Raw genomic sequence first — 13,299 nt, forward strand, 5'->3', positions numbered from 1 at the left:
TCAGTGGGATAAAACGCTACATCCAGATAAACAGAAATATCTTTTTGGATCGTTACCTGGATGATTGAGCATGTATCAAGATACATGTAGAGCAACTGCATTAGCAGCAGAAAACTGTCCTCAGAATAGTATCTCTATAATATTGCGATAATATTCTTGAGTTAATGTTTGCTAACAAAGAATATCCCCCAAAACAACTTAACTTTAGGTGGGCTTTTTTTGTCTCATTTACATATATGACATCTGTAGTCTTGCCCATATTCTGTCCATTTAAGGCATTTCAATTCCGTTTTATTCATATAGCAACAATTCACAAGAATCACCTCAATGTGCTTTATATTGTAAGGTAAAGACCCAACAATAATATAAAGTCAGAAAAAACCCTATGAACAGGCACTTGGCAACAGTGGGAAGGAAAATCTCCCGTTTAACAAGAAGAAACTTCCAGCAGAACCAGGCTCAGGGAGTTTGATAGTTGCTAACAATTAAATACAATAGTTTGCTTAATACAAAATAGTGAGTGATAGAAGGTGAGTCAAAAAGACTGTCCGTTCACAGTCTACATTCAAACCTACAGTCAAGTTAGAATCACCATGTCTTCCTATTCACACCAGATCGGCCCCAGTTGGCTGGTGGAACAGAACAGTGCTAGCCATCACACTACTGTGCAGCTCCAATTGAAAAGTCTTTTTGAAATAGAGTTTACCTTAAAACCACAGGGACTAATGGCACTATTTCAAGACTTTTATGACATTTGGGGAAGTCAGAAACATGACAGCCACAGTTTGGAGTTGACTCTATAGCTATACTGTGCATGTAGTTTGATGCTTAGCAACCCCAACACAATGGAATTCCCTTTCTGCCAATTTAAAAATCCATCAGCTAGTCAAATGATTCTGACTATTATTTTTTAGCAGTTTTTGGTGGACTTTGCAGCTATCTGGGCCAAGAATTCAAATCCCATTTTCTGGTCACTATTTAGAAAGGCAGCTAAATAAAATAATGCTAATGGACGATGCTAATCAAAAGCTAGTCAGCTACCTTTTGGCATTTCAGCAAACACAATACTCCTTTTTACTTCACACTGACTGATGTCAAAGATTGGCCAATCAACTCAGATTATAAGCAGACCATAAAGGTTCCGATACCAAAAAAGTTTGTTCCTAGCCTACACAATGTGCATGTTCACATGCAGATATCTGTTTATAGAGATTATCTTTCTGTGCATATTTTGAATGTTTTATTGCTTGACAAACCAGAGATTTCCTAGTACTTCAAGGTTTTTCAACCAAATTTGTCTTGCAGCTTAGGTAGAATTGCAGCAGTAAATATGTCAGACAGCACCACATGAATTTAGTACAGAAAAAAGACACAAACGGGTAAACAAAATTTTATAAAGCATTCTCCAACATTGTTGTTTATATGAGAAATATTCAAACTTCTTGTACTTTCCTCGTCCAACCCCTTCCCATCATTCCTCTCTTCCACTACCTTTCCCTGCCAAACCTCGCCCTGTGTCTTCCAACCCGCCAGCCCATCAAACAGCACAAACCACTGCAAGAGCATTCCAGGAAGCTCCTCCAAGACATGGCAGGGATAAATCATGAGGAATAATGAGGGCTTGTTTCCATGGAGGGTGAGCAAGAACAGAGAGCTTACAGATGCTGTGCTGTCCAGTCATCAAAACAAGACAAACACGCATGTACTCAAGCGGAGAGATGATATGCTACTGGGTGGATCTGTTTGCATAATTCTGTTGCAGTGATGCCAGACTGAACTGAGAGGCAGTGATTTACATCCTAAAAGAATTAAGCCAACTGAAAAAGTACTCTAAAAACGTTGGAAATGCAGTAGTAGCAGGCTGGCACGTCCTTGAAACATGGGTACATACTACTTCCATAAATATAGTTTAAGTCCACACAGTAGACAATTTCAAATATCTAATTAGCCCGTCACATGGCTGCAACATATGTGTAGGCATGTAGACACAGTCAGGACCACCCGGTGAACCTTGTGAATCAGAAGGAGGAAAGGTGACTTTGAACGTAACATGGTTGTTAGTGCCAGATGGTCTGGACTGAGTATTTGTGGACTCTCCCGATCTACTGATTTTGCCACACAACCATCTCTACATTTTACAGAGAACGATCTGAAAAAGAGAAAATATCAGGTGAGTTCTCTGTGCAAAATTGCCTTGTTGATGCCACAGATCAGAGCCAGACTCCTTTGAACTGACAGTGAGGCAACAGTACTTTTAAATGGCCACTCGTCATAATTGAGGAATACAGAAGAGCATCTCTGAATGCACAACACATTGACTCTAGAAGCATATGCAGCAGAACATCACATCATGTGCTGCTCCTTCCAACTAAGAACAGGAAACTGAGGCTACAGTTCACCAAAGACACACAACAGAGGTTTGGCCCGGTCTGATGAATCTCAATTTCTTTTGCGCGGTGAATCTTAAAACCCAGAATAAACAAATAGATTAAAATACTGATATTAGCATGAGATAGACAATATTTTAACATTAATGACATACTTTGACTTCTAGTTTGATAAAGATTTAAAAAAATAAAGGTGTTGGAAATTTTGTGTCTATTTCGGCAAGTAGGGGCAGGAATCACAGAGTTACTTAAAGGATGATATTTTCATAATACATTGATAGTATGGTGGTATTATGATCCCGTGATCATGGGATATAACCTTATATATGTACAGCTAATGACAAAAAAATACTCTTCTATACAAAATAATTTACATTACTAGTAAAGTATTGCATGTATGTCTTAAAAAATGAAATTTGGTGCAACTTTATCACTAATGTAAGGAAGTGATATAGGATATATTGCTGTACTGATATTATGCCCCACTCCAAAGAAAGGTCCACAGCAATGGCTAATCAAGTGTCAACCACCTATTTGTCTAAAATTAATGGGATGTATTGACAGTGGAACCCGACTTACGAAATTAATTTGTTCCCGAGGGTCTTTCGTAAGTCTAAGATTTTCGTAAGTCGAAGCACCCATCGCGCCTTTTGAGTGAACGATAGGCTACAGGCTAATTGCTAACTGCAACAACAATACGTCGTTCAAGTGGAACAGCGAAGCGCAAGTACGAAAGCCAAGGGGGTTGTCACATGATTCAGAAGGCATTGTGGGCATTGTAGGCATTCTGGGATCAGCCAATCAGAGCCAGCGGATTTCATTACATGGGCATTTTGCCGTAACACGGGCAGAAATATTGCCGTTAAGTGCCTTCGTAACTTGAATTTTTCGTTAAATGGGGTATTCGTAGGTCGGGGTTCCACTGTATTTATATTTATTCTTATTATTACTCTTTTACATTTTGCTTAACACATTTTTTCCAACTTCACAAATTATGACCTCGCAACCAGAGATGGGCAGTAACGCGTTACTTGTAACGCGTTACTGTAATCCGATTACTTTTTTCAAGTAACGAGTAAAGTAAGGGATTACTATTGCAAAAACGGTAATTAGATTACCGTTACTTTCCCGTAGGAACGCTGCGTTACTGCGTTACTAAAACCGTGATTTTCTTGCGAGAATGTCTCATGACAGTGATGTAAGCGAGTGTGATGTTCGTGACAACAGCTGTGTGCAGATCAACAATGGATCATATATCGAGTGCGGAGAGAGTATGAGCGTGCAGCGTTTAAAGCGTGGAAGTACTGACCTTACTTTGAGTTTGATTCCGTAAAAAGTGACAAAAACATTAGTGTCCGCTGTGCGTGGGAAGAAAACTTCTTTTTACAGCGAAAAAAAACCCCTAAACTTCCAAGCAAGCACCGAGTAGCTACGACGTAATGGGAAACTCACAGAGAAACTGCGGTATCCTTCCACTGACCGCTGCAGCACACCTGCACCAGGATAAACCTCCGCCTACTCTACTCCTGCTTTACAGGTGAAAATAGAGCAAAAGGACCGCTAGTCTTTGACTTTATTTATTTTCTGCTGTGTTTTACTTGCATCTGAAAGAGTGAGTGTAAACACAAAAAAATAAAAAAAAATAAAAAAAATAATATATATATATATATATATATATATATATATATATATATATATATATATATATATATATATATATATATATATTATGTGCTGGAATGTGCAGAAAATAGGTTTAAATGTTAAACTAATTTCTTCCAGTCAGATAATGGTGCATATAATTAAAATTTTGCTTCATGCATAAAGTTAAAAGATTAAAACTAACAAAACAAGTTTTAAAAAGAGACTTTTCCATTTGATTACATTTTGTATGATGGATTATGTAGAAAAAGTAGAATTGGGCTGAAAGATCTATCGCTTTATCACCTATTCAGGTTGTAAATCATGTTTTTAAAAAGTAACTAAGTAACTAAGTAACTAAGTAATTAATTACTTTTGAAAATAAGTAATCAGTAAAGTAACGGGATTACTTTTTGGGGGAAGTAATCAGTAATTAATTACTGATTACTTTTTTCAAGTAACTTGACCAACACTGCTCGCAACTGCTTTTTAAAAAACTTCTGAATAAGTGGTGACAATAGTGGGATATGTACAGTCCCAAGAATAGAAAGTGGCAAAGCACACAAGAATGGCAAAAAGTGCCAGGTAACCAAAAATAAATAAACAAACAACAAGTGATAGAGCCATGGAAAGTAAGTGTTTGGATGCACTAATTTGTTTTCAGTGACAATAAAGATAAACAGTGCAGAACTTTGTAACTGTTTTTCAAAGTGCTATATTATTATTATTATTATTATTATTGTTATTATTATTATTATTATTATTATTATTATTATTATTATTATTATTATTATTATTGTTATTATTATTATTATTATTATTATTGTCAACATTATTAATATTATTAATATTATTATTATTAATACTCTCATTTATCAGGTGGTCACAAAGACTACTCCAAATTAATATCTATTTAAAATTGTTAAACATAGTTTATCTGAAGCTCAGGTTGAAAGAGAGAGAGAGGTATGAGGAATCAACACAGGAGTCTTCTGTCTAACAGAGAGCCTCTGTTTCCAACACTCAGCCTAGGTTTCCTGACAGACTTTAGGCAAAACGCCAGCCACTGTGCAAACAAGTCTCCTCATCAACATAGGTGTAATACTGGCAGATAGAAGCCTGTGGAGTTTGTCTTCTGTGTGCTGTGGAGCATCCTCAGAGCTCTAATAACAGACATCCGCAGCGAGATGACTGTGGTCAAACAGAAAGAACGGAAAGAAAAACAGAACATGAAAAGGAGCCAGAAACTATTAGCTGCCTTCATCAAGGCATGTTAGTGGATGTCTGTCTTTTGCATGTTTATACTGACATTTTCATAAGCTTTAAAAGTTAATGACTGAACTGCATGTGGTTACTGACTTTCAACATTTCGCAGAATTAGGCTAATTGTTTCACTGACAACAAGATTACAGCGGTGTTTGCAAAATGGTTTATGGACGTTATGGAAGAGCCCAATGACAAAACATTTTCAGTACTATGTATTTCCTTATATTTTGTGATAAAAAGTATATAAGGCAAAAACAGAGTTTGTAAAATTTTAACCTCTTAAGCCCCAAGCCTACCTGATCTCCTGCCTTTTGACTTGGGGTTTAAGTTGTGGGCTTAAGAGGTTAATTAGCTTGAAAGTCAATATTTGGTGTGACCATCTTTATTCTTCAGCACAGTCTGAACTCTCTTAGGCAGCTTTCTCATCATGTCTTTAAGTCGTCTTCAGGAATAGTTCTCCAGGCTCTTCTTTGGATGTTTCTGCCTTTTGTTCTGTTCTCTGTCAACATGATCCCACACTGCTTCAATAATGTTGAGGTCCGGGCTCTGGGGAGGCCGATCCATGACTGATGGTTTTCCACTGTGTTTTTCTATTCAGGTATGATTTTACTGCATTGGCAGTGTGTTTGGGATCGTTGTCGTGCTGAAAAAGAAAGCTGTTTCTAATCTGATGTTTTCCAGATGGTATTGCGTGGTGGATCAAAAATCTAATGGTACTTTTCCGAGTTCATAATTCATCAATTTTGACAAGATCTCCAACACCACTGACTGAAATGCTGCCCAAACCGTATCAGAGAGTCCACCATGTTTTACAGATGGCTGTAGACACTCACTGTATTTCTCTCTTGATCTCCTCCAAACACACAATGATTTGAACAGATTTTAAAAAAAAAACTTGGATTAATCACTCCATCAGATCTTTTGTCCTCATTTTCAATACAGTTCTTGTGTAGCTGTCATAGCTCAGTCTTTTCTCCCAGTTTCCCTCCTCTAAGAATTGCTTCCTGATGGCCACCTTTCCACTGAGACCATTTCTGGTGAGGCTTTATTGAACAGTAGATGATCAGCTGAAGGTCCACATGAATCTCTCAGGTCCTGTATCAGGTCTTTGCTGGATTTTTCCTTGTTTCTTAAGCACATGGTTTTCTGAATACTGTTAATCTGTTGCAAATAGTATTTTTAAACCTGACACATCTTCTTTGGCCCTCTGCTTGTCCTCAAAAATTTTTAAGGATATCTTGCATACCATATATCAGGTTTTTGACATACCACTGGTTCATATCTTAGGTTAGGAGCCTTTTTATGCTTCAGTGACTCACAGGTCAGTGTTAAGCGCCTTAACAAACAAAAAACATTTGTCTATAAATGGTCAGCTACAAGGACTGTAAATGTGTAATTCATTATATAATCAGCACACTTTTGTCCTTCTTGTCCTATGTAGCAGGCACCAAGATAGATTATCCAAATATTATCTCATAGCATATGTTAAAACAATTACCATCATCACGCCCTCATAAAAATCAGTATAGGTGCCATTAAAATACTATAAAAACACAGAAATGCTTCATAAACCCATATAAAAAAAACCTTAAAACATTCAAGCAATTGTCATTCAATGCCCTGGGCGGTGTTTGGCATATAAAGGGGAAGCTGTGGCGAATTAAAATAATAAACACACAAAATGAAATCAGTGCAGCGCTGCAGTTATCTTCATGTCTGGTGAACTGCAAACTGCTGGCAACAAACCTCATTGTGCTTCATGACAAATTTACTGCTCAAGGTCAGCGAAGAGGCGGCCCAAAGCGTTGCCTAAATTCACATTCGTATTTGCACAAATCGTAACCGCACTTTTACAACCTGAAACAATGAGCTGGTATATTTGTGTCCTGTTTGTTTTTGTTCAAGGGTCATTTCCCTGGATAAAGCCAACACAAATGTTTGCTCCCAAGTAAATCAATATTGGCATTTGCACATTAACGCAACTCTAATTTTCATCCAGATTTACAATTTCCCTCCATCTACGGTCCTTTCCCTTCTGACACGCAAACCTACTCTCTTCTCAAAACATTTCCTGTCGGCTGTCTGTCACCACCAGAACGAATGACTCATGACGCTATCCTGATTATTCCCCAAATTGCCACCACAAATGACTTTGCCCGGTTTTAGAGGTATTTGGCAGATTTCTCCGTGGATGTTTTGGGAACACATAACTTTTGTTCCTATAGTAATATTTGGGTAGACGAATGGCTTGAGGGGAGGTTTTTTGGGGAGAGGAGTTATGAACTGGAGAGGAAAATAAAGGAGAGGAGAGACATTTCAACATTTCTCCCCACCAGTCACAACTAAAACCACTAAGTATACAGCCTTTTTACACTCTTCCCCTCCACCCTTTCCCTTGCTTCTCATTCACTCATTCCTCCGCTCCTTCCTTTTCATTTGCTCTCCCCTTTTTTCTTTATTTTTTGTTACCGCTGATTGGGATCAAATGTGGTGAGTGGAACTGTGATCCCACAGTCAGTCAAGAGGCAGAAATGAAGCCTTACATGGCGTATTTGCCCCCAAGTAGTTCTTCTTTCTTTCTTTTTTTTTGCACATGTATTTGAAGTCACTGATCCACCACAATATTAAAAACCACTGACAAGTGAAGTGAATAAAATTGATCATCTTGTTATAAGACAATGTTCTGCTGGGAAACCTTGGGTTTTGGCATTCATGTGGATGTCACGATGATATGTACCACCAAGCAAGACAATACGGCTCACGACACTTCAAAATATACTCAGTGACAGCTCGAGGAACACAACAAATATACCGAAATTATGATCCCAGTTCAATAGCACTATCAAAAACCAATCCCAGTAGGACCCCACTGCTAATCCAAAGGAGCTGAAGACCATGATGCCACAGTCCTCGTACAGGATACCCCGAGAGGTCCGATCTCCATGCCCCAAATGCTCAAAGTTATTTTGTTAGCAATGCATAGTTATGGCTGATTATGGTAAAAGATAAAGCCACTATACTAATAATAATGCTTCATGCATAGCTGGTAAGTATCAGCAGTGTCTGAATGATGAGGTGTAATTGAAGTGAAATTAGGGGTTGATCTGAGTGGGCGATCATTTACAGTAAAAAATAATTGTGGGAAAACGAAACGAAACCACACAAAAAAACAGAGGGCTGCCAAGTACAACTGAGGCAACGATGTTTTCAAAAGATTTTTTTAAGTATATAAAATTGTTTTAAATTATATTTAAACTGATAAAGATATTTGTGTAAGGACATGTCACATGCTACTCAAAAGTAATCAGAATCATGAGTCTTTTTATTCTCTGTGTTGGATCAAACAGCCAAAATCTGAAATACTTAAATAACTGAACCATCAGATGCACCAAAATAATCTAAACAAAAATGTTAGTATTAATTTACAAAATATGGAAAATTGATATTTGTTCTTGTCTTTGTATTTATCTACTCCCTTATTTATTTTGCCTTTTGCGTAATTTTGTATTTCATGGATTTCATTATTAATTTTCAACCTGTGCTGATGATTTCAGCAGTTTTGGTCCTCTGTAGACGACCGTATAAGCACTATAACCCACACCATTACAAATGGTAAATGGTAAATGGCCTGTATTTGTATAGCGCTTTACACTACATTCAGTCATCCACCCATTCACACACAGATTCAGTGTGTGAATCTGTGTGTGAACTACAAAGAAATCTAAGTGGGGATGTGCACTTGCATGAAGTTTATTAGCCAGTGCGCTGCTCTGGATGACGTCACACTGCAGTCTGAGGCAGGCAGGTTAAAGCTTTTTTGCCGGACGGTGCATTTTTCCATGCAGTGCAAAAATTGATTTAAACAGCCTGAAAAAAAAACATAAATGGGCTTCGCTTAACATTTGCAATAGTGCTTCAAGAGGGGGGAAAACTGTGTAGAAAAGCAACTTTTAAATTCCTGCTATTCCCGATGCAATGACCACAGTCACAGTTTATCTGCTGTATGTGTGGTGCATTGTATGTGCTTGTACAATAAGTAAAAATATGTGTACTTCTATACAGTAATATGGTGTGACAAAGACTAGACTGCACAATGAAGACATCAGTCTCATCAGTAACAAAAGAAGACGGTGAAGATCGTGTCTTACCTTCACTTCACATTTCTTGTGGCAGGACAACCGGCACGCTGAAATAAAAGAGGCAGCATTAAGTGCAGTTGTTGATTTACACCCACAGGAGCAAAAACCATTAACAACCGTAAAGAGATTAATGGATGTTTCCTTTCACATAGATCACAAAATGAAGCTGAAAGCAGCAACTGTAGATGTGTGCTCAGTATTGGAAAACAATTAAAGTGCTTAGATGGTGTGGAGAGTTTAGAATTGCAGCGCTGTACTGCTGAATGCACTGAAACTGAAATAAGGTCAGCACCATCCCTGATGCCAACATGCTGTGGTGCTGCCCTCAAGTGGTCACACGAAGCAAACATCCATCCATCAGTTTGCATTTCACTACCTTAATGTTTCAGGCAAAAGAAACATTGATGCAAAAATCAATAGCAAATGCAAGCCAAAGTGATTGAAATGAACACAGAATGTTGATTAAACAGTGATAAATTGGACTTTTAATGTATGTTCTAGACTGTTATTGGGTCACACTTGAATCAAGGTGGTACAAGTCTCCTCAGCACATAATAGTAACAGTCTGTAATCAAATTTTATTCATTTATTAATGCAAATTTGTCTTTTTGCATGTTTGAAGCAAACACTCTTTATGAAAGATGGTCAGAAGTTTCAGGTCAGAAAGGTTAAGCCTTTGCACAGAAACCTTGAAGCTGCATTCTTTTTAACTACCAGGAGGGGGCGAATCCTCTATTTTAAAACAGGTTGTATATAGGTATGTGAGGAAATAAACCTTCTTCTTTATGGATTTAAACACTTTGAAGATACACGTAGGATTCCAGTCATTAGTTTGAAGTGTTACTGATTACAACACGATGCTTATTTTACAAAACAAAGTCCTATGTGGGGTAAAATACACAGGATTGCTGGGCTTGCTTTATGACTTTGCTTAATATGACTTTTCTCCCCCATTTTTAGTCAAAGTCACATATAGCACATTTAAAACGACAAATGTTGACCAAGGTGCTGTACAATTAAGATAACCAAAAGACATAAAAACATAGGGAGACATGATAAAAGAAAAGAAAAAGAATCATAAAATTAGAAGATTTGAGTACGATATAAGATAGATAAAAGTAATACAAACTCATTCTGATTTAAAAGCCAAGGAATAAAACTGGGTTTTCAGACGGGTTTCAAAAGTGTCCAATGTTGGGCAGGTCCTGATATGAAGGGGCTGTTTGTTCCACAGTTTAGGAGCAGTTACAGCAAAGCCCCGATCTCCTCTGTGCTTTAATCTGGACCTCAGGACAGCCAGGAGCAATTGATCCGCAGACCTCAGTGATCTTGCAGGAGTGTACCAATTTAAAAGATCAGAAAGGTATGAGGGTGCTAAACCATTCAATGCCTTAAAAAATATCTTAAAATTAATTCTAAAACTAACTGGCAGCCAGTGCAATGACGCCAGTATGGGAGATATGTGTTCTCACTTGCGTGTGCCAGTTAGTAACCGTGCTGCAGCATTTTGGACCAGCTGTAGACGGCTAACTGATGACAGACTAACACCAGAGTAAAGATTATTACAGTAGTCGAGGCGAGATGAAATGAAGGCATGAACAGCTCTGTCAAAGTCTCTAAAACAGAGAAATGGCTTCACTTCAGCAAAGATTAACCTTTTTGTCTTTTGTTTGCTAATGTCTCATTCTTTGACATTCAAAGGGCCTCCCTGAGAGTTTTTTTCTTTTGTATCTGGACGATTGCACAGCACATAGTCTTATTGTCACATCTAATCCTTTGGCTACAATAACCGTCAATGTGCTGCATAGCAACCCTTCCTGGTAACTGTAAAGGACAACAAGGATTTTTAGATAATTATCATTGTCCAGGTGCTTGTGAACATATAGTACACTATAGCTCTAGTTTAACAGGACAGAAAGTACAATAAATAAAAGTGTATGCCATCTTTTCTTTTCTGTACCCATATCTATCACCCAGCGTCGTTGCTACCCAAATTTCTCACTCTTCACCCTAGCTCTGCCCCCCTCCCCTACCACTCATCCCTTTCCCCCTCTTTCCCCCTCTTATCTAGGCTAATGCAGCAGCAGCAGCAGCAGCCATGCTAATTTTAACACCAAATCCTCAGCCAAAGCCCTATACAAGCCCATTCCCCTACTGCTGGGCTTTTCTCCCCGTTTGTCATCTGGCCTCTGCTAAAGACACTCTGTTTGTACTGTAGTTCAAAAATGGGGAGAGCAAGGGAAAGAGTGCAAAGACAGATAGAGGGAGATCAGAGAAAAAGAAACAGAGGAAATGTGAGGCTGCCTGGGAGTCTTCTAATGTTAATTTCCCCTGGACTTTTCTTGGAGTGACAATAAAACCTTTAGTACTTCTAAAATTAGACTCAAAAACATGTGACTGGATCATTGAGGAAGAGGGGGAGGCAGGGGCTCAAAGGCAAGAGGGAGAGAAAGCAAAGCTAAAACAGTAGACCAATGCATACATAAATAGAGCGTACAGTGTAAACAAAAAGGATGTGTATATTAAAAATAGACTTGGGGAGAAAACACATTCAAATACAAATAAAACTTTGTTTTAAACCTTTCTTTAATGTAAACCTAAATGGCTTAAATTATGCTAGAATCAAGCTTTAGTTGAACTGCACTGAACTGAACTGTGCGGCAGTTCTTAGAGAGAAAATGCTTTCTTGATGCTAGAGGTCTGAGGAAAATGGACAAAATGCTTCGAGGTAACAGGGAGGCAACAGTAACTCAAATAACACTGTTACAACCAAGGTATGCAGGAGAGTATCTCTGAATGCACAACACATTGAACTCAGCAGCACAAGACCATGCCCAGGACCTTCTTTTAGTCAGGCGATGGTGCTAACTACTGTAATAAAGATGTCTAGGGGTTTGTTAAACTATTTGCCCACACTTTTTTTCACAGACTGACAATGTTTATAATAATGTTTCTTAAAGTAAAATTGGGTCAAAACTCTGATATACATTTATTTTATGCCACTTCCAGGTTGCAGGAGCAGCAGTTGTTATATTTTTATATTTATAAATGAATCTCACTTTCAGCCATTCTGGGAACCCGACCCCTGCCTGGTCATAATTTACTCAGTCTACTGTCTTACGTCTGCTCAGGTCAACTTTAAAGCCAACATGCTAGACACCCACCTTTGCAGATGAGGCCCTCCTTGGTGATGGCCTGCTTGCATATATCACAACTCTTGGCCTTCTTGAATGGCTTCAGCTTAAAGGTGTGCGTGTGGACGCCCTCCAGCTCGTCGGGCTGTGGGAAGAAGAGGAAACGAGATCAGGAGTGCATCGCTACAAATCGATGGAAGCAGATCTAAAGCCAATCAAAACACATTCGATACATCTGGCTGCACGTGAGAGGTTGACCTCAACTTTTGATGATTTTTGGTTTCAGCTGAGCTGTTTCCTTGTGTCTTTGTTATACTGAAGGGTTAATGTCCGAAACAGTGATGCAACTCAAACAAGTCATTTTTCTACCTTATAAGGCCCAAAAGACTGTTGCGCGCAAATAAGTGCACTCACACTGACACACACGCGCACACACAGAGACACAGCCCACCCAACAGCATAGGATGTTTTCACTTTGAAGTTCTCTAATTAAATGACTAATTAACGATGGAGTGGAAAAAAGGCCTTACAGCAGCCAGCAACCTAAAAAACTCTAGGAATGATGCTTGCCTGTGTGTGTTCGTGTGTGTGTGTGTGTGCAGTATTGTTTGCAAGTGTGTGTCCGGGGCTTCATTTCAGAGCAGCCTGAGGACACAACAGATCGAGAAACTGTGCAAAGCAGTGAAGAAGAAAAATCAAAAATATTGTTTTACGCATGCTGATGATGATGAT

The 13,299-nt window shown here is 38.5% G+C and overlaps 1 protein-coding gene across 6 annotated transcripts in view; it reads right to left on the bottom strand.

The window, feature by feature from the left end:
- The window catches only part of tns1a (tensin 1a), a 120,449-nt gene that overhangs the window by 78,428 nt on the left and 28,722 nt on the right, over positions 1-13,299 (bottom strand). For all 6 annotated transcript variants that reach the window (XM_035911818.2, XM_087836020.1, XM_087836021.1 and 3 more), the window contains exons 2-3: positions 12,598-12,712; positions 9,443-9,480 (exon numbers count right to left, since the gene is read on the bottom strand). In XM_035911818.2, the coding sequence (XP_035767711.2) occupies positions 9,443-9,480; positions 12,598-12,712 (153 nt within the window). The remainder of the gene's footprint in view (positions 1-9,442; positions 9,481-12,597; positions 12,713-13,299) is intronic.

The sequence above is a fragment of the Neolamprologus brichardi genome, chromosome 23 (genome assembly GCF_056152115.1).
Source record: "Neolamprologus brichardi isolate AB-2024 chromosome 23, ASM5615211v1, whole genome shotgun sequence".
In the NCBI taxonomy this organism is placed as follows: domain Eukaryota; kingdom Metazoa; phylum Chordata; class Actinopteri; order Cichliformes; family Cichlidae; genus Neolamprologus; species Neolamprologus brichardi.